The 21,835-nt window shown below is 47.7% G+C and overlaps 2 protein-coding genes across 2 annotated transcripts in view; one reads left to right on the top strand and one right to left on the bottom strand.

The window, feature by feature from the left end:
- Positions 1-6,808, top strand: part of LOC125716309 (kinesin-associated protein 3-like) — a 21,985-nt gene extending 15,177 nt beyond the window's left edge. Inside the window, exons 18-20 of the mRNA XM_048988441.1 lie at positions 681-846; positions 1,353-1,440; positions 5,596-6,808. Coding sequence (XP_048844398.1) covers positions 681-846; positions 1,353-1,440; positions 5,596-5,707 — 366 coding nt within the window. The 3' untranslated portion in view covers positions 5,708-6,808. The remainder of the gene's footprint in view (positions 1-680; positions 847-1,352; positions 1,441-5,595) is intronic.
- Positions 6,538-21,835, bottom strand: LOC125716308 (protein Niban 1-like). The gene is made up of 14 exons (XM_048988440.1): positions 21,649-21,835; positions 13,625-13,755; positions 12,879-13,007; positions 12,646-12,760; positions 12,244-12,408; positions 11,706-11,821; positions 11,030-11,134; positions 10,550-10,712; positions 10,130-10,317; positions 9,874-10,020; positions 9,603-9,713; positions 9,294-9,401; positions 9,048-9,159; positions 6,538-8,379 (listed from the first exon to the last, which is right to left on the bottom strand). Exons 1-14 carry the CDS (start codon positions 21,701-21,703, stop codon positions 7,139-7,141), a joined length of 2,886 nt encoding a protein of 961 aa, XP_048844397.1. The 5' UTR covers positions 21,704-21,835; the 3' UTR covers positions 6,538-7,138.

The raw sequence follows: 21,835 nt of genomic DNA, 5'->3' as shown, positions 1-21,835 counted from the left end.
GTCAGCGGGCACTTCCTGTTACTAGGAGCCCCCCCTCCCGTCTGGGCTAGAGTCCCATCACTCTGCATATCCAGCCACGTGGCGTTTGAGGTGAACCCGGGAGCCCCCCCTGTCTCCGTGCACGTCCACCAGCTGCAGTGGCTCCAGCTTGAACCGTGTTGCCGTTGGCGACGGCCTGGGAAAATTGGCAGGGGGGCATGTGGTGGTTACCATTGGAAACGAGCTGGCATCCGGGATCAGATATGCGACCGCGTCCCTTCCGCCAAAAGCATCAACATCAGCAGAAAGTGACCTGCGGGTTGAACCGCAATGGCGGGTCTTCCGGGTCGGCATGGTGCCCAGCTGCATCCCCATCGCATTGCTCATCTTCTGCCACTGGGATGCGCTAGAGAGCATTGAATTCAATTGCTGCATGAATTAATGAAAAGTGACTGTATGTCTCTCACCACTCCTGAGTTGTTGGGGGCACTGATATGGGGGGGGGGGGGGGCAAAATATAATGCAAAAAAATATGCAAAAGCCGTCATAGGTCATCATGATTGAATGTAGTAGTGAAAATGCAGTGAAATGTCGTGGGCAGCGGGCAGGCGAAAGTGATTGGTCGACATCACGCGGGTCATCGTGAGTGATTGGCTGTCACCAGCCCAATGCGAGCAATTGGTTAATGCTGTCTCATGTAGGAGTATGATGAAGAGTGGGGGAAGAAGATCCAGAGCGAGAAGTTCCGCTGGTACAACTCGCAGTGGCTGGAGATGGTGGAGAATCGGCAAATGGACGAGGCCGAGTCCTTCATGTACGGCGATGACGGCGACGTCCTGGAGAGGCCTGACCTCTTCTACAGCGCCGGTGAGGGTCCCTGCCCAACGGGCCTTACCTGTGCTGCACGTGCTACAGAGTGGGGTTGATAGTATAGTGGGGGACAGGCCGTGCAAAGTGGACTGTTGTGGGAATCAGTCTCCTTGAGCATTTAAACATACTTGGCTTAATCTAATAATTATGCCCAATCTTGAGGCAGATGGATGATTAACGACCTGGAGAACCATCAGGTCCAGATCCAGGTTTAAGAACTTCTCCTAGGTTTGAGGTTTAGCTTTAGAAAAAAAAATGACCTACTGTTCAAGTGTGTAAGTTTGACTTCACCATTGGTAGAGACCAAATCAGCCCTCAACCCCCCCGCCCGCCTAAATATATTCGCTGCTCCCACAGTATTTAGGGACGTTTCCCTACAGTCCATACCCATGCCTGCTGAAGATCATTATCTGCACCTTTGTAAAATGGAGGCCCGTTCAAAGCTGCTAAAGGGTGACCTCCTTTGCTTGTCTTCATGCCGCCTTCTCTTGCCCTGTGTGCAGATGGGATAATCCCCTCGGATGGTGCCCTTAGTCCCGAGTTCTTCCATGCCCAGAATGGTGACATCGCACAGCAGGTTTTCGGTGCTGGGTGAGTGAGGCTAAGAATCTCGCACTCTTAGCTGCTGCAGAAGTCGCCCTCCGCCGTAAGGAATCGCGCATTTTGGTCTGGTGCTGGCCGAAAGGTCAGTAATCCGGAGGTCTTTAGCGTCAATTTAACGAGACATTTCTTTTTTGGGACCTGACCTCAGCTGGATTGCACAGGTAAAGCTACGTGTCAGTTAATCACTGACGCCTGCAAATGCCAAGTGATCATATCCAAAACGGCTTGAATTAATCATCTCCTCGCTGTTTGCCTCATCAAATCTCACGTGCAAGGTAATTATAAGTACAAACACACTGCAGCGCCCATGAAATTATCGACTTGTTTAGACTTTATGCATCCTGCTCAGAAAAGCACAACCTCGACATGGATCTCGCTCACCTGCACCCTTTATGATGGCTCAGGAGCGACTGATTAATTTAGACAAGTGATTGATTTATTTAGACGCACCTGCAACGCTCTCTCCCACGAGCCTAAACAGTCACTGCCACATTTCGAAAAGACTGATTCATTCAGACTGAGTGTTGGCCGGGTACCATACACACACTGTCAGTTTGTGTTTATTGGGTTGCATGCCCATGTAGCTAAAGACACTTATAACGCTGATTATCCGGCATGAAGTCCGTACAGGGGAGCGTGGTTAGAGGATGTTTGTGTGTGTGCAGGCTCGCGGACGCTCAGGATTAGCCTGTCCTTAGTCCCAGCGACGCACCAAACTCGTTCCTCAATGTCTCCCCTTCTTTTTCCATCCTCGCTCACTCTGCACACCCGTTTCACATTCTCCTGGAGATGGGCTATATCGACCCCATGACGCTACCCCAGGGAAAGGCCGGGTGCGGGGTCCGTCCACATTATCGTTAAAATCAAATCAGCGGCAAATGGAAAGTGACTCGGTGATTAATGCGCTTGAACCGCGGAGGGCAACGTCTCGCTAATACGCCGGCGGGCTGTGGGAACGCGGCCCACAGAAAGACACCGGGGACCCCTCCTGTAGCCCATGCGATGCCGCTACAGTGAGAGCGCTGACGTGTCTCAGACTCTGAAGTATCCATGTCTCTCTGGAGGCCACCCTGTCCTCTGAGTAGCACTTCTACGCCTTTTGTAAAGAGGAATCGCACTTCCTCTGCAGAGGACCCAGGGATTTTATTTTCACTTTCAAATTCATCTTCATTTCTGCTATCTTGAACTGGTCAGAGAGCATGACTGTTGAAGATATTTATTTGCTGTCGTGTCATTTGTGATGATATCTAGATATCAGTTTTATTATTTTTTCAAATCAACCTTCATTTGTCATACTGAGTAAGCGATAAACCCTGGTTTAAATAATGTTCCCCGAGTCTGTTTGGTTTGGCCGGGCCCGAGTCGGGCTTGATGTTACGTGTTGAGGGCACTTGGGGACTGGAGATTTTGACAGCAGGCTGCTGGATCTGTGTCGCGTGTGGAATGTACTGAGCATGTGCGGGGAAACTGGGTTTTGAGGGGAGAACATTTCAGGTCCAGCTGAAATTGCCGACCGGATGTATCCCAGTTCTAGATGTTGGGTGTTCCTTTTGGTTTTAAAAATGATTCAGTTGATCCAAGACATGCCTTAAAATCCCGAGTCATCCCAGAGGCTTGGCCTGGTCCTTCTGAACAGCCCGTGCAAGAGATAAGTCTGGAATTTACCTGCTGTGAGGATGATGGAGCATGAGGGAAAGAAACATTCGCCTCTTGTTCTCCGTCTCCTAACCTTAATCGAGTCCCGTGACTCTTCCAGTATTGCAGTTTAAGACTGCTGGATTTTGGAAGGGAGGGGGGGGGGGGGGGATCAGTGTGTGCTTTGAAAGGCTGTCAGCCCGTCTGCGCTTTCTGACAACTGCAAGGCAGCATAACAAGTTCTCCAAATGAAGCAGGAGGTTCGGGGGGAGCTGGGGGGGGTAAAAAAAAAAAAAAAAAAAAAACACGGCGGGGTAATCAGGAGGGGGTGGGAGGCAGCCACTGATTTAACACTGTAAACGTGCTCTCAGTAACTTGAGAAGTGACAGCGAGGGAGATCAAAGCCTGCAGCCAGAGGACATGGTGGAGCTGGGGCCAGTCGGCTTCCTGTGGAGGCTGCCGGCTCGCTGCAGTAAAGCAGAGTGCGGTTAAAGAGCTCCGCACCTTGGTACGGGACCCCGGCTGCCACGGCCTGCCGCTCCCAGCCCCACACTGGATCCCTTTGTGCTCCGGAGTCGAGCGGCGGCCCGTGACCGCAGATTCCCAGCATCCCCTCGGCTTCCCTTCGGGTCCCGGGGATCCAGTTCTGACCCGTAGAAGGGCAGGCCCGCCTCGGGGGATCGTGCCCCACTGCCTCCCCACACGCCAGCTGCAGGCGGCTCGTCAGGCCAGTCGGCACATCCAGGCTGTGAAGTGGCTGTGTTGTGGTCTCGGGCGGCCTGTAGCAAGCCTGTCACCTTCTCCAACTGCTTTGCTGTTCATTCATCTGTTTACGTCTTTCTAGCAGGTTCAGACCCAAGCCGGTGACAGCTGACTCTCACCCACGCGCTCAGAGGCATTTTCGGTCATGGCGAGTGATCGGTATCAGGCCGAGCCTCTGGTACTGATTATTTACATGACGGGCTGCACAATGACCCCCCTCCTGGGGTATTTTTGCAGACACTGAGGCATTGTCATCAGGTCCCCTCTGTGTTGCCGCCCAAGCCACAGCCCAGGAGTGTGCCGTAACTTCATTTTATAACATGCTGCCAGATATGTAGGTGTATTAAATGTCATCTTCCTTTTTTATTTTCTGAACTTACAATACCAGTCAAAAGATTGGAAACACCTCCCCGCAGAAAGGTTTATTCATACTATTGTCTACATTTTGGAATAGTTATGAAGGTATCAACACTATAAAATAGAATATGTAATTATGCATGAACCAAAAGAAATATATATATATATATATATATATATATATATATATATATATATATATATATATATATAAAAAATGTTTGCGTTTCGGCGAGGGGGAGGTGCAGCGTGGTTGGGACCCAGAAGGTTGCTGGTTCAAATCCCTGGGTCGGCAGAGTGATGTTACCATGGGGCCCTCAAGCAAAGTCCTAAACCCCAATTGTTCCAGGGACTGGCTGACCCTACTGTCTCCTCTACGCTAGTTTCATGAGGTGGCCCCCCGGGATGCTTTTTCCGACTCTCCTGACGGAGGTCCCACATCTACTGAGCACTCATTGCTCGCTTTGCCTTCCCCGTCTGGTCAGACTGCTCCTAAACCATTTCTACTGTATTTAGGTCAGGTGGTCTGGTCTTGTGGGCAGCATAGTATGTCCAAACTATTTCACTGGTTAAACGTGTTGAAGTAAAACGGATCATCACCAAAACCTTCCAGATCTGCGTGAACATCAAGTGTTCTCTGACAGAAACAGTCAGCCAATAGGAAAAGGCTCCAAATTCTGCCAGACCAATGGAGTACCGGAAGAGTGCGAACCATGTAACTGATTGGTTGAAGTTAGTTTAACAGCACGGTGCGATATGAGGGCATAGAGGTGGACCAGGAGCTTGTATATTAAGGGGTGTTTGGCCCAATCATGGAAATTTGAATGGATTTCCGCTCTGAGTGTAAAGCTAATGCGGCTTTGACAGCTTTTAAACGTGACATCGCGCTGTCACAGCTCTCAGTGGTGTGGTCCCCTCAGTAACCGATTTCCATGCTCTACGAGCAAGATAAATATGGAAAAATCCAAATATGGAAGGCTGGCAGAACGGGTGGAAGCTATGGCAGCCGAGAACACCAAACATGGCCTGAGCATTTCATTCCGTCTCCTTAATCGGTCCCTGGCGAAATCGGAATCCCTCCTTTAGGTTGCAACAGTTCAGTCTCAAGTTTAATTTATACATTTTAGCGGGGTGTTACCTCCTACATCCGTTAGAAGGTACACCCTTGGGGAAGGAGAACGCGTCAGTTTTTGCAAAAAAAAGTTTTTTTTTTATGTAATAGATTTAGAACCAATTTGCGCTCTTGCAGGCAAGGCACTTCTCGTAAAATTGTTTTGATGTATCATGATATTTTGTTGCCATCTAGTGGTTATTTAAAGAACTGCACCTGGATCTCATCCCAAGGAAAGCTTGTCTGAAATTCTGATTCGCCTGGTTATTTGTTTCTAGCGTGAGCCCCGATGGATTCGGACAGGCAGCCATCTCACCGGGACGCCCCGCCACGGCCTACGGCTTCCGACCCGATGAGCATTTCTTCTACCGATACGGATCCTCCCGCTAGAAACATTACGCTCGCCGAAAAGTCCTGGCCAGGTGCCCTTGTTCTTTAGACTGAAAGGCCTCCGGCACACTATGCCCGACACTTAAGCATAACGGCTTTGCGTAGTTAGGGTTCCATGTTTATATATTATACGAAGTTATCACAATCATCCTCTGAATTAGTTCGGATTTAGTTTCGCTATTCTGCCAGCGGCCTCGCGTAACTCGAAATGTTTCAGCATGTCGGGTTATTCAGCCGCACGTCGCATTGGAAAACTCCACGATTGAAGTATAGGCTTCCACTTCTAACGCATTAAACGTCAATAAACGTCAAGCAGACTTAGTGAAAAACAGACACGCGCATTGTATAATAAACTTTTAGTAGAGAGATTTTTTCGACGGACTGAAATGTCCTGGGAACAGTTGCATGGATTAATGTCTTGGTGTTCTTTGCTTATATGAAAGTATTTAATGTTCTGACACTGGAAGACTTGCATTACACGTCCTAGAATTGTTGCTGGCAATACGAAGCTACTGTATTAAATTAAAACGTAAGAAAGCACTACCTTATGTTCCTTTTGTTACTGGCTAACAATATACATTACCGGTTTAGAAATGTTCTTTTGTATTATTTATTATTTTCTATGGATTGTCTGTTGTTTTTTTAACCATTCTGGGATAATGGGACTCCCAGTGGGGGGGTGAAGCTTGTCACGTCTGCTGTAACATTAAAAAGCATTTGTTGCCCTGATCGAATTCTGAAGCTGTGTGATTGGACAGATTATGTGAAGTTTGGGATGATTGGTCCGTTTATGTACGCATTCGTTCAAATAAAGATGATCGCAACACCACTTTGTTTAAAAGAGTATTTACTGACTCCAGTTTTCTGCAACGTATCCTCAATGTATTTTTTTTAGAAGTTTAATTTTTCTACAATACTTTTTCAATGTAAAATATTTTTACTGTGAATTTCTCTGTTCCAAAATACGTGTGCAGTTTCACTATAGTGTTGTTGTGGACGTCACCATGTGCCGAAACTGGAGCTGTCTAAATGTTTAACTTCCTGCTGAGAAATCTGGCTTTACAGTTTCCACGTAACAGTTTGGGGTGCGTGGGGGGGGGGGGGGGTATCTCAAAAAAACAAAATGCCACAATGACATGGAAACATGACAAAAAAACGTCCACAAGGTTTAGTAAATGTTAATTCTGCTTTTGTATGGCAGTACTCATGTAGTGACTAGTCGATTAGATTAAGCCAGTTTAAAAAAAACAAGCATGTATGTCTGAATTACTGGAACTACATTAAGGAAACGTGTGTGTTTTTACAACAGGTTAGATGTACTTGGATTACTTGAGATGGGTTGGCCAAACCCCTGTAGAATTCTCCAGTCTTTGTTGCTCATTTTTTTCGGATGTGGCGGCGATATGTGTGTTTTCAGTGGTTGGGCTTAGCCTACACCTGGTCATTGTCTGGGTTCCTCTGCACTAACTCTTCCACCTCGATTATCTCTACCACCAAATCTCTGATGCCTTTGATGCTGTCCAGGGGCAGCTTCTCCTCGGCAGGGTCAGAGCTGTCGTCGGCAGAAACGTTTGCCTTGGATGGATCGCAGGCGCCCCCTGCTGGCTCCACTTCTGAATGGGACGTGACGGCTGGCTCTCCCGCCTGCAGTGCTTGGTCAGTAGTACCTGACACACCGTTGCTCCCAGTACTGTCAGCATCTTGGGAAACCAGAGCTGTTCCTCCAGAATCTCCAGTGTTCGTGATGCAAGAATCCAGGTGACCTGTGACCTCTTTGCTGGGATCACTGCTGGCTTCTGAATTTGATTCAGCAGCTGGAGTGGTAAATAGATCCGTCACACACACTGTCTCCGCACAGAGTTCATTATGGACTATACCACTGTCTTCCTCCACACAGGGTACATGATGGACTGTACCACTCTCCAGAGAGGGATTGTCTTCCAGTCCTTCTTGGGGTTTTTTACCATTTTCTTTTACCTCTGCTGAGCGTTCCTCAGTACTTTCTCTTATTTCCACTTCAGACTTGAATACAGTGCCGTCTTTTCCAGGCAGGGAATCGTTGACTCCTGAACCATTGTCTTTAACCTTGACATGACCAGCCATGACGGTACCATCTTCTACCCCTACAGGTCCATCCATGCCTACGATGCTGCCTTCCTTAATCTCTGCCGGACATCTAAGGTAGACCGCTCTGTCTGTCACCTGCTGTTGGGCTGTAGCCATCACCCTGTCCTCTATCATCCCATCTGTATCAGTTCCAGCACAGTTTATGCTGAGTGCTGCAATGTGCTCCACCACATGTTCTGCTTGGGCGGTGACCTCAGAGCCTGGGGCGGAGCCTTCAGCGTCTGGGGCGGGGCCTTCAGCGTCCAGGGTGGGGCCTTCAGCATCTAGGGCGGAGCCTTCAGCGTCCGGGGCGGGGCCTGGAGTCTCTGCATCGGCCTCTTTGGCTGTGATTGGCGTAACCTCCTGCTGTTGGCTCACAGGCCCCCCGTTTCCCAGGAGCGGCGATGTGGGTGCCGGTCTTTGTGAGGTGACTGTTTTAGCTGGACTGGCAGGGGAGGACGTAGGCGGAGTGCGGCTGTCGCTCAGGCTACCCTGGCTGACGAAGGGGTGGTCGGTGCTGTCCACAAACAGGTTGTGCTTCTTCATTTTAGCTGCCTCCTTCACCACTATAAACAGTTGCAAAAAGGGGAACAGGTCAGGGCAATGGTAATGTGCTATTCAATTTTCTGTAGAACAATGGTGCCACCTAGTGGTAAAACTCAGTTAAACCCTGTAAAATTCACAGCCGGTGTACATGTAAGCACTTTTTATGCTTTATAAAGTTTATAATTCTCTTGATAGATGCTATAAAGAAATATTGCAAGTAGGTCAGCTTTTCACAACCAGCACTGGGGATCCAAGTCCTCGACAAAACACATTATTTCCCTGCTAAAACTAATTTTGATGGCTTGACAGTGAACTGGAAAACCTGTGTGTGTGTGTGTGTGTGTGTGTGTGTGTGTGTGTAGATATGTATATACATTTACGAATTTTGCAAGCAAGAAAAGTGACTTGCTTATAAACATAATCATCCAATTATGTTTCTCATATTGTCGTTCTCTGCAAAGTTACTGTTTGATGTTTTAGGATGTATTCAAATTCCATTAAAGAGATTCCATTTTTCCGCGGTTGAGCAACGCGAGCATCATACAATCCTGCATGAAGCAAGCAGCTTTCAGCGCTGCAGTACCTCAGCATCACTACCTACACTCCTTCTTTTCTCCGTTCCTCTGTTCATTACACACACATCTCCATTCAGCTCTGATACTCAGGCAGGACACCCGGACACACATACCTTTGCTTATTTCGCCCTCAAGAATTTGCAGGAGAATGTCCTCGTAGACATTTTCCACTTGTATGAAGTTTGTGCAGTCGGCAAAGATGTACTGGTCAAACTTCTGCAGCTCCTGTGGAGACAAAGGCTGACTTTGTTAGTGTCACAAATTGCTGTAACGTTGTGATGGGGGCGGTTGGCAGGAATCAGAAAAGTAGCTGAATTGATGTTTTGGCTGGGGGGTGGATACCGGCCAAAGGGACTGACCAGTTTGTAAGTGGGGGCCAAATTCCTCTGGATGGCAGGCAGGGTGACGTCCACCAGGGCCTCCTGGAAGATCCTCTTCCTCACTGTACTGCTGTCATAGTCATATTGCTGATTGATAAGAAATGTTATTTAATTTCCCGTTTCAGTTTTACTCTTGAAGCCTTTGAAGCTGGTAATACAGCTTAGCATCTTTCGGACAGAAACGTAAATCGACCTCACCCAGGCTGTCTGTATGATCTGGTTATGTCAGCGAATTAATGTAGTGTGTGTAGTGTAGGTTTGGATCTGGCAGTGACTGAGCCTGCCTACCTTCAGAACCCTGTGTTTGACTTTCTCTATGTCAGAGGCGGGATTGGCCGGGTTGCCCTTAAGAGCTGCGCTGAGCAGGATCTCGAAGGTGTACGCTGCATTTTCCATCAGCTACAGCCAGCAGAGCAGAGAGAAAAAGCATGCCATTAATAGAAAGCTCTTTGTGGGAAATGTTCAGTCGTACCTACTGTGGCTGAACGCTAAATCTAATCGTGTTACTAATGCTGGCAGCCAGGAGGCCGACTGCTCATGAGTGACACCTAGTGGTCACCTGTTGTATGTCAATCAGGGCACAGTGCACCAGGCGTGCGACATTGGAGAACTTAAAGCGGTTGCGGAGTTCCTGGAGTTGCACTGTGAGGACATCCAAGTGCTGGTGACAGTCCTGCAGTCCTTCCCTCCCCAGTTTGTCCAGGGCCTGGGGGGGGGGGGGGGAAACACTTTAATGAATGATCTTTAAACTAAATATGGTTTGCCTAGGTCTTGCGGCACAGGGACACAGTTGTAAATACTGTTGTGTACCGCACCCCTTTTAGGTCTGCAGGAGCCCCCTTCTCCTGAACTTCCTGGCAGAGTCGGTCCATTGCCCTCTCACAGTGCAGACGCGCTTCCTGGAAGCCAAGGCTGATGGGACCCATCAGCTCCTCCAGGATGGACGACAGGTACGGCTGCACGCTCTCGGCGCAGAACTTCCGTACCGCTTCTGACACCGTGGCTGCAGGAGGGCAGGAAGACGAGAGGGATTTGGCCAGCCGCTTGAACGTCAAACTGAGCATCAGGCACAAGAGGTCGTGTGAGATGTAGACGCATGAACGTTCTCATTCTCAAATCATCGGTACTGGTAGTCGGCAAGTGGACGGCTCAGAGTTGCTAGCTCTCAGTATCTTTACAGCTAGCGTGCTACAAGAGGTCTACAAACCCCCGGATGACCCTCCAACCTCTTTTACCTTCCAGCTTGCCAGCCAGGAAGTTTTTGGAGTTGACGATCTGGTCCATGTTCTCACGAATTTGGGCCTCCTGTTTTTTTGCATCAGAGGAGCACTCCTCCTTCAGGGAGGCCAGACCCTCCGACAGCTGCTCCTGAACCAGAAGGTAGGCCGCTTCCACTGTCTGAGGGAGAACCGTCAGAGGAACCAAACTGTTTAAGTGAGAAGATCTACCCACCATGACATTGTTTATTGCTAACCTAATCTAGAGCGTCAACCGGTCCAAACGCAACCCAATCAGGACATTTGAGGCTGAAAGGAGGAAACACGACGCAAAGTAAAGTCTAGATTTTAGTCACTATTTGTGTTCAAGTTACCATGGCTACAGCAAGTGCTCCTTCTTTGCATACAGATGCGATGGAGTCCCGATGCTAAGGCAATGCGTGACAGTGTTGCTAAGTCGTGCAGCAGCAGTTGCTGTATTGGACGACTCACACCCACCGCAAACCACACTCTCTTCCTCTCCATCTTCTTTCCCTTCAGCCGAGGCACTATCTCAGTCTGCAGCGTGGGCACCAGCTCCTCCATCACCAGGTTGGCCAGCACCTGTAGAGCACATGAAGTCGGGAGCCGTGACAGGAAGAGTGGAGGGGCACGCGGACGCGGGGGGGGGGCTGAAGCAGGCGCTCATACTCTGGCCGCGCGGCTTTTACGCACCCCGGTGCGCTCCTTGGTAGCCCTACCATACGCCCTGGCCTGGTTCTGTTCTTTCATACATTCCGGATTTCAAACTGCGTAGGAATGTGGGGGGTGGGTTTCTTCAACAATAGCCCCGCGAGAGCGTGGGCGTTTCCTGAGCAATGGCTACGCTTCCTGCGAACAGCACTTGCTCAAAAACAAACCTGCCGTGACCCACACTAAAGCCCCACACTCGTCTCGGTGGTTCCACGGTCTTCCAGGCCAGACCGATTCCACAATGAGTAGGACCAGCTCTCCGTAGACGAGTCAGTTATTCGCAACAGAAGGTCATTTTGTGAGTCCCAGGGCGAAACACGGAGGCAACGCCAGCCCTTGCACTTCAGCGTCAACAAACAGCGCCGCTTTCAAACTTCACGGTGGCTGCAGTTTTTTTTGTTGCGAGAATGAAACTAACACCTGCCACAGAGCAGGAACCCACCTGCACGTCGCTGCCAGTCAGCATATCCCATGATTCATAGTGACCCTTCTCCTGTCTGTGCAGTTGGACTGCTCTCACGAAGGCTTGGACTTCACACGTTGTCTTCTTCAGGAAGTCTGGGAGAGGGACGAGGACAGGAGGCAGCGGCCGACTGAGCAGGTCCCTCATGGCACATAAGAACCGTCGTTTACGTCATTCACACTTATGTCAGTGTTAAACTATAGACGTGTAATCATTTGCTTAGTGAGGAATGGTATTTCACTTGTGTCCTTTTGTGGAACACAAGGTGGCTCTTCAGTGTGCCGTCAGTGTGAAACATAGAACGCTTCCTCGCTGGCCTGCGCTAACCGCTAGCTGACTGGTAAGAGGAGAGCCTGAAGTGCAGGAAGCAGCCGTGACAAAGATAAGTATTATTAGCACGCTCTAACCGCTGTAGAAACCCCACTAATGAGAAGCCCGTGGCCTGATAGAACACAGCGCTGCAATTCGAGCACCCGCCGTTGGAACTGCGCCGATGCAGAATGCTTATAGGTGGTACCGTGGTTCTGGTGTCGGATGCAGTCGTTGAGCACGGACACAAAGGGCACCCGGCGGTCCTCCTGGTCGAAGCAGAAATAGGCGTGTTTGGAGTAAGGCAGCTGCAGGTAGACGGGGAACGGACCAGGCATTGCCACCAGGGGGGCAGCTGGTTCCTCCTTGGTGCCTGCAGCCGAGGGGGAAGTGGAACAAGAAGCGACGAGCGTTGAGGAAGTCCTTGAAAGTCAAAAAACATTAACTCTGGATGATGGATGGTGACAAGAAGAATGTCTAGCCATACTTTCGAGAAGATAGTAAAAACCTCACAGGCAGCTGGGATGTCATCAGTGCTCCTCTGTTGATGCACTTATTAGCATTAGAACATTGACTTATTGATACTAGTGCTACCAGAAGGGACACTCACTGTTGGGGTCAGGGAAGGCCTTGTCCACCATGGCCATATATTTCTCTTCTGATGTCAGAACAGTGCCTCCTGTTGGCTGGAGTTTGTATCGCGGGGGAGCACCTTTTGTGAAGGTCTGGCGAAAAGAACCACAAGACAGCAGAGAATGCGGAGGCCCTTTTAAGTGTTTGCCCTTGGCTGTTTGAAAGGTCATTCATACGCACTGAGCTGCTCCAGTGGCAAATATGTACAACCTCATGACTGTCGTGACACTCGAGGCTGTAGTCGGCTCGCACCACCACAAGCCTCTCCTTCCACTTCCTGGTGTCATCAAAGTGCAGCACAGTCTCCTTGTAGATGACCTCAGATTCCTCTGGGGCTTCCTGTTAACAGCAGACAGGGTTAATCGATCACAGAGCTGCCAACCCTAGCCACTTCAACTGAAAGGATAAATATTCTATAAGATGAATTGATTCCCTTTAGCCCGGAAACAACGTGGTAGCATGAGCTGGGGGGGGGGGGGGGGTTGGGGATTGTAGGAAAAAAGCAGCAAAAGGAGACATGGGGTGTTTCTCAGTACCAAGAACGCAAAGATCATACTTATGGTCTTGGCAAGAGGGGGTCTTGCTAACTTGCCTTCTTAGCATGAATTTGGGACACAATGAATTATGGGATTGGTCTTGTTTAGCGAAAATGCAATCAATGCATCCTTGATATCTGGGGCGTGGCATTCTGGGATTTTTACTATCCTCTGTACTTCTGTTCTTGAGTATTGGAACTGCACATCGGCAATGGAATATGATGTTAAATGGGTACAACTGAATACAAGTACGGTTGAGTCGCATATTAAAATTCACCCATTCAAACTCAATCATTGTGAGCCGCCACTCACTGCTTTTCTATCCCTCCCACTCAATTTTTATTGGTTCCCATTGGCTGAAACCAAGCAGGTAACCCCGCCCTCTGTTTGTCTCAAAGACTCATTTCAGCCTTTCCTTACCCGCCGCTTCAGGAGCTGCGGCTGGCCTGTCTTGTGCTGCTCCACCTCATCCTGGACCTGGGAGAAGAAGGTCACCAGGTACTGACGCCTGTAGTGAGGGCTGAAGTTCTTCAGCTTGGCCTCTGTCTGGCCTGAAACACGAAGGGACGTTGCTTTAGTTGGGGGGGGGTCAGCCAATTTCCTAAGTGCCAGATATCTGTAGACCCACTAGCACCATGAGTAGAGAGCAGTATGCTCACAACACGAACGTTGTGGGGTTGAATCCCAGGGAGTTGCATTTTCCTCCACTGTAAGTTGCTTTGGATAAAATCATCACATAAATGTCCCCAGCTACCTGTGTGATCTGATATATTTAAATGAGCTGTTGCCCATGAATCCATTTGAAAATGTCAAGTTAAGCCATAATGTATAATCATGTATAATACGTATAACTTTCATAATAACTATCATATATCCCCCTTTTTTAAGCATTAGCTTCTACTTAAAACCCTCATACAACAGAAAATAATTTTATCCGCCCAAGACAATATAACTCCAATACTAATGTATAATTTTAAATCCAGGAAAATACTACAAAGAGTCTAGTTTAGCTAGAATTTATGGGTGGAATGAATTACTCAAATGCATGAAAAGGCCAAAATGAAAACAGACACTTAGGACCAGGACAGACAGCAGCGTTTAATTTCCCAAATAACATCTATGATTCTGTCACTATTCAGTTTTTCCTTCCACATTCTGCTCTGTGTTAGTAGTTCTTTACTTGGAGTTGGTAAAAAATTTCCATTTTTTTCCCGGTTCACCCTTTCTCATCTTGGAGTACGTTCTGTGGAAATTATTGCACATTTCTGGCATACGATGTGTTTGAGGGACAAGAAAGACATTCGTGAAGGAAGAAGCACAGCATTTACCATGAAGGTTACAGTCATGGTTTACCGGAACTCTGTGTGTGTTGCCACGGTGACAGGGCGTGTGAGTCACTTTGCACTCGGTATACCAAAGCTGCATATGGTTAGTAATCTCGTCTTTTGCTTACAGCTGCTTTTCACATTTCACAGTCTGACTTTCTCCTGATGGCGCTCAGAAATGAAAAGCGCTTAGCGGTGACTTTGAGAGACGTTTCCTGCAGCTGTCTGCATCGCGTCGGCACGGGACTGCAAGTCCAGCGGTTTGTCAGCTTCTGGACTTCTGGTGTCCTGGCTCATCTGAGGTCTCTGGGAAAGGAGCTGCTCGCTGCAGCCCCCGTGAGCCAAACAGGACGACTGGCTCACGTCCTGCTCAGACCCGTGGGCCTTCTCAGAAACCTTGCGTCCAGTTTTCTTTCGGAGGGGGCGGGGGGGGGGTTAATTTTTCCCTCAAGCTTCAAGGCTAAGAAACAATATGCTGAGCCAGTGAGCGGCGTAAGAGGTTTGACACAATGTGGACTGAACTGCAGCTGTGAAACTTACAAAAGACAGGATATCACCCCCCCTTCAAGAACAGAGGGATTCTGTTGAATTGATACTTTATTTGCCACTTGCACAATTACATTGGAATGTTTGTTTTTTTTGTTTTTTTTTACATATCCCATCATGCTTTCCTTCGAGACAGACACACACATAAATACAGGTGAGAGTATAACTTGGGGTTCCGCCATTTATTCATCACCCCAGTGCGTCTTTCAGGCAAAGGGGCTAAGGGGCATATTCAAGGGGATGAGTCATATCTACTCCACTGAGGCTGGGATTCGAACCGGCAACCTTCCGATCGCAGGTGCAAAGGCCTATCCTACCGAGCCGCACACCACTCACCACAGATGAAAATCCGTGCAGATTTAATTCATTAATTCCCATCCCAGCTCACGTGACTGCTTACTGAGGAAAGCCATCGTCATTTGCCACACAATTGCAAGCGTTTGCATCTGTGGTCTGGAATGATGGTGGGAACAGAGGAATGAAAAAAATCCCACATCCTGGCTATGAAATGTAAAATGACTTCATTTTAATACAACAGTTAAGGCTGACCAACCGCGCCATTATCTAGTACAGCAGTCAGCCTGATGTGACTCACAAGAGGGACACATGCCTTAGTCATGAGGCCCGGATTGGACGAGTATATTTCTTGGTGGCAATTCGCAGGGAGCCCAATACGAATGGTACCTGAGAGGTATCTGAGAGGCACAGAATGACATGTGGGGGCGTGTGGTTGAGATACCAACATCCTCTGGTGTGCAGAGATGTCGGTGGACAGCACGCGCCGACAAATGTGACTGCTAATTTGCCCAATGCAAATCGCACATCCGACGTTGTTTCAGCAGGTTAATCCCTGCACCGTGCTCACATTCTGGAATGTTTTATTGCACGGGGGCAGCGATCGTATGAGCAAGGTTTGCATGTAGCTGCAGTTGTCCAGACCACAGTGGTGTTGCCGTTAACCCAGTGCATCGCTCGCATCGAACGAGAGCGGAAATGCCATGGATGGGAGCCATCTCATACCGCAGGCCCGTTTCGAGACCCTAACCACAACACCGCACCGGCAGCCAACGCACGCGGCATCTTGCTATACACACGCATCCTCTCTTTGTTTCAAACACACTAGGTGTGACCATGAAAAAAAAAAAGATTTTCAAAGAGCTACCAGAACTGTAAGTTAATAATTGTTATAACTGCAGACAATCTCGCAACAATTACCATGGTAATTACAGGATGTGCCGCCGTAGATTAAGCTAGTTGGCACATTACTGTACAGATCTCCTTGGCAAGGCAGAGCTTCTTCCATTCAGTATCTTATAATGTCGTAGTTTATGCGGTGGGGGGTGTTTCGGGAATAGCTTTGGGCCGGTTCCGGAAGGTCAGACGCCCGGTCGAAAGTTACAAACTGCCGCTGCGCATTCCACAGAGTGCATGGAGTAAACTGCGAACTAAACAGGCCCCCAAATGTGCCCCCCCCCCCGCCTCCTCGCCCGCAGGTCCTGGGAGAACTCGGCAGAGTGGTAAGGACATCCTGAGTGTGTGGATGTTTATGAGTGGGCTGGGTTTCTGTCCCCGTGCTGGGAAGATCGCAGCTATTTCCTCACCCAGTTTCCTCTAGAACAGGAAACTGACGAGAGGGATCCCCGTCCACTCGGTCAGGTCCCCAGAGGTCCCGGGGAGCCACTTTCTGGGAGACTGGGCCCCATCCAGGTGGGCCGCCCCTGCAGTTCAACTGCCACACTGACACGCGTATTACCCCACCCCCCCCGGGGACAGAACCACAGGATGAAAACAAGTTCACCCGAAAACACATGAGGTCACTTCCTATTCTCTTTCTGAGAGCGACAAGGCAGATGTGAGATCAAACGTCTCATAAGCAGGTCGCAATGTATATAAATACAAACACACGGGCTGGGCCGTTTGCCACCTTCAGCCACCTGAGAAATAAATATTCTAAAGGCATTTAGCAATCTGTATTTTTGGAAAAATTTGGTACACCCTCCCCCCCCCACTCACACGTGTGAAAGGCATCCCGTAAGGGTCAAATCCTAAAATCGCCCCTGCAGCCTGGTGCTTTGCACTCCAGCCTCCTCCCCAACACTAAATGGGTGAGGCAGCTCAAAAGCAGGGACCAAACTGGATCTGTGTTTATTGTTTCCTTCTGACAGCTGCAGAGAATCAGCCCCCCCGGTAAAACCCGGGTATGTGGTGGCAGGAGGACATGTCTCCACCATGTCCTGTTTGGCCGGAAGCCACTCGGTGGACGGGGCTGTGGCCGAGGTGGGGGGGGGGTGCATGGCCGGCATGTCGCAGCCATGCATCCATGCATCCATGCATCCATGCACATGGGGTGAGACAATACACAATCAAAGAAAACCTGCAGAAGAGAAGGTAGGAGTGTGGCAGTTTGGAGCATGGACCAGGTGCGTGTTAATGCAGTACTGAACAATCACAACAAAAAAAATCTAGCAGGAGTGTTAGAGGGCCATGGACAGCCTGGCAGTTTTGGGGGGGCCCTAATGCATAAAATTTAACGTAAAATTGGATGGGAGCGCTGCAGATTTCCTAGGTACGCTCCTGCCTACAAATGATTTAATGCAAGCCTATGAAACTTTATTGATAAAAGCCCAAATTATGTCTGTGTTTTTAACACGAACGGTTGTATCTGAGTTTTTCAAAAGCAAACAGTTTGGAGCCTCGTCTTCCGTTTACTCAGAAATCCTTTTAATACAAGGTGACACACATCAGTTGAAAATATACACATCTGATGTATTTTTTTTAGCCAAAGCAGGTCTTTCCTGGTGTCACAGTCATGAAGCCAAATCTTCCCGGCGTCCCAAGCTGACCTCCTGTGACCTGACTCACTGGGACAGGGCTCTGTGAGGAATGTGTTAGCTAGATGCTAACAAAAAAAATAATAAATAATGAGCTCCGGCTGGCCATGCCCCTCATTTGTAGTTTCCTGTTTGTTTGGTAGCGTTTTCAAAGCTCTTTACAATGGCGCAACTGTGCAACTCTACTCCCGCTGCACGCGTATGCAGAGGTAAAGGAGAAGTAACCACATATGGCTGGCGGTTTGACTGAACCACAAGCGGGAAAAGCACTTTTCCTGCCTCTGCTCCATCTGCGAAACCAATCCGTATTTAAAAACACCAAAGCAGCTGTTCCCAGTTCTTTGTAATGCGTCCGTAAGACTCTTTGGTCTCTACCTTTACCGCTGACACAGGTTCTGACGTGGCTTGTGTGTCAATGGAGGAAAGCCACCTGCCAGACAAAAGAAAGAAAGAAATAGCCCTGCCATTCAATGAAAAGACACTCTGTGATTCATATCACAGCTAACATTCAGAGGGACACGACTAATCCCCGGTGCCCGCTGCTAAACGACTACACTAGAACATTCAAGAACGGCAGAACAAATATGAAGCGTATGGCATGACTGACTAAAGCTTTGGTGTAGAGCCAAAACATGGAAGCTTGTAGATGTATCACCGGGCGCTTGGCAGCATCTGTGGAATGTCACTATGCAGCTGGGGGGGGTATCTTCGCTCACTGAGGCGATCTGTTACATCCATACTGCTTACGAGCCCAGAGAGGGCGGTCAGACTATTCTAGCTGAGACCAGATATTTTAGTTCCACTCATTACCTGACAGAAATTTGGCCTCGGTTACATTGAGTAAGCTTTTACCATACAGTGGTATGGGATTTTGTGTTTGGTACCCCTTGGGAGAACAGCTGCATGGGAGAGGAAGTGAGCACATGTGATATCATCCTGGGACACCGGTCGAAACCGCCCTATCTAGCAGGAGTTAAAATGCCCGAAAGACGAGATGAGATAAAACTGTTCCTTCCGAGCTTCAAGATCCACCGGCCCATGATTTTCGACTCGATTGCCAACCGTACCAGTGATGGGGGCATAAAAGGGATGTTTGGCGATGACTGTGACTGTCCATAAAACGGGGAAGTTAATTTTGCGGTGTGTTGGATTATGAAAAGCAGGAAATTTCACAACCTCGATACGGAAAGTCCAGCGTTACATTATTTGGACAAACGAGTTTCTTTGTGCCTCGTGACCCTGTACCGAATAAAAGGTTGTAAGAGGGGTGATTGGCATTTATTTGTAGAATGCCAGTGTTTCCCACACTACACTTATGAACAATGCATTAGTAGCTACTTGGAGAAAACAAAGTAACTGTGGGGTGTATTTAAAGCTTTAAGTTCACAAATGTTCTTGTCTAGAGTCCCGCAGAAGAGAGCATATTCTTTACGAGAACATTGCATGATCTCACTGTTAAACTTGTCTGTTCATATTAGCTTCAGTGCGACTAGCCAATGCCCAAAAGTCGAACACTATGGTCAAGATTCAGCCTAGCTTCCTTCATCCAAAAAATTTTCCATCTCTCTGGAACTCCACCCACTGAATGAGTCCATCCCGCTCATTCAAGACTAGAGCTACTAGGAGCTGTTAGCAAACAGCACTGTTCAGATTCACTATGATGTCATGACTCTAGGGTTTCGACCCTCCTCTGGATCACAAGTGACATGCTTCAGTACTATGCTACCTGTTTCTGGTAACCGGAAATCAGACCTTTAGGGTTAACTCGCACCTTCGTACAGGGAGGCGCCGATACGGTTTGCATCAAGAAGTTATAGCTGAAGACTTCTTTCGAACTCACTGTCAAATGTACGAAGTCAAAAGTACGATTTTCATCTCAATCCGATGACTTTATTCTTAAAAAAAGCACTTTGCCTAACTGGTTTGCATCCTCTTGCACAAGCCAGCTGAAATATCCATAGCCACATTTACACCAGTCAGGAATATGAGTCACAACCAAAACTCTTTACAGATTTACAGTGGAGATGCATGCCTGTTTATTGCCTTAACCATGACTGTCGATTAAAGCTTCGCACAATTTCATCAACACCACAAATGTATCACAGGCTGAGAACAGTGTTAAAGGTTGCTGTAATTAATGTTAATATATTTTTAGATAGATGGGTGGCATTGTTGCTTTAAAAATATACATTTAGTCATCTGCGTATATTTTTTGCTATATGTTACCCACAGCAAATGTGCTATTTTCATACTTGTAATGCATGAAGTAAATTCATATTTTAAGTAACAGATTGTAGAAAGAGCTCATTTCTTTCACTGCATTTTTCCCTGCCAAAGAAATACCACTTCTCCGTGGTTTACCATGGCTGGACTGGGGTAAAAATGATCGGCCGTGGTCTTTAGGGTCCCCCACGGTAAATTTTAGCAAGCCGGGGGGGTCCTTTATGATCTTTTTTTCTGGCGCACGTTTTTGCCATTGTCAAATGTCCGGTCCAGCCAGGTTCACCGTTTAACTCAATTTCTGAAATAATATCACTGACTAACTTGAATATTCTTCTGTGGATCGGCACGAGTCGCGCCTATCTGTATTACATCTGTCTATAGTTCATATCAATGAAAGTAATATATAATATTCCAAAGGACATCTTAATGCATAAATAAAATTTCCTGTGGTTAGTTTAATTACAGCTTCTGCTTTCGAAGTAAATGGCACTTTACAATAAATAAACCGGAGTTAAAAAAAAGTTACTTTTTTTGGAAGACGTGGTTAAAAATAATGAAATGTATTACCGAAAAATGTAGGGAAAAAACGCAATAAAGTTATCTAAATCAACCCAAAAAAATGTGATCGATTAATATGTTTAGATTCTTTGTCTGGTACCACTTCAGTTACTTTCCCATTTAAGCATATACCATCGGGTGGTGTGGGTCCACGTATCATCCTCCGTTTAGGAATGGCAGTGGTACTTCTGATTAACAGAGTCCAATATAAACAAACCTCAGGAGAGCACGCGGGATGCCATAGTATCCATTTGGTTATCTACAACTGCTGCTGAGACCGCGCCCAGAGACAAACCATTCTTTGCATTTTTCTTTACAATTAGCCTACCGATAGGCAATACTTGCATTATCGCAGAATATCCAAATGACCTTAGATGACAATAAATAATAACTACTCGAGAGAGTTCATTACCATTGCGGTACGTCTGCGTTAATTTCCCGCAGCATCTGTACTCTCATACTTTGACAAAACAGAATCAGTCTCCCAGTCCAGCGCACAAGAATTACCCCCCTGTGTAGAATATATACTCTAAATCACGGATAATGTCCAGCAATCTTGACTCTTCTACCCATTAACCTCTATCATATCATACTGAGAGATTTGCGAAAATTACGCTACGTAGCCTCAACGGGCATATAGATTGATGGCTCAAAAAGTGAGAAAAACGTTCCGACCGTAGAACTCAGCACTGCGTGCATCGAGTATAACCAGAACAGATGCGGTCAATAAATATAACTTTACTATTATAAAGATTATACTAAACGCTGTCGTTTCAAACTAGAACCTCGCGGTAGAAAATGGAATTCAATATAAAACAGAGAAGTTTACATTTAATGTTTCCAAGCGGGAATAAAATGTAGCAACTGCAAAATCGATACATTGTAATGATACGACTGCAGGTTCGTCTGAAAACTTTGCAACAAATGCAACGACGTGGGATTTCACACATTTCCGATTTACCTCTGATGTAGTTGGATCTGCTCTCATCCAGGAGACTGGAGGAAGACGAGCCCATGATGCCGAGAAGGTGTCCCCTGCTCACTTTTACGCTTCAGGTGTGTGTATGTCCTCTATCGGCTTCAGATGCGGGAGCGCCCTGCTTTCAGCGACACGGGCGGGCCGCTGTACGGCACCCAGCCTTTTATTG

The sequence above is a fragment of the Brienomyrus brachyistius genome, chromosome 21, assembly GCF_023856365.1.
Source record: "Brienomyrus brachyistius isolate T26 chromosome 21, BBRACH_0.4, whole genome shotgun sequence".
NCBI lineage: Eukaryota > Metazoa > Chordata > Actinopteri > Osteoglossiformes > Mormyridae > Brienomyrus > Brienomyrus brachyistius.
This window is presented reverse-complemented; position numbering and strand designations above follow the sequence as displayed.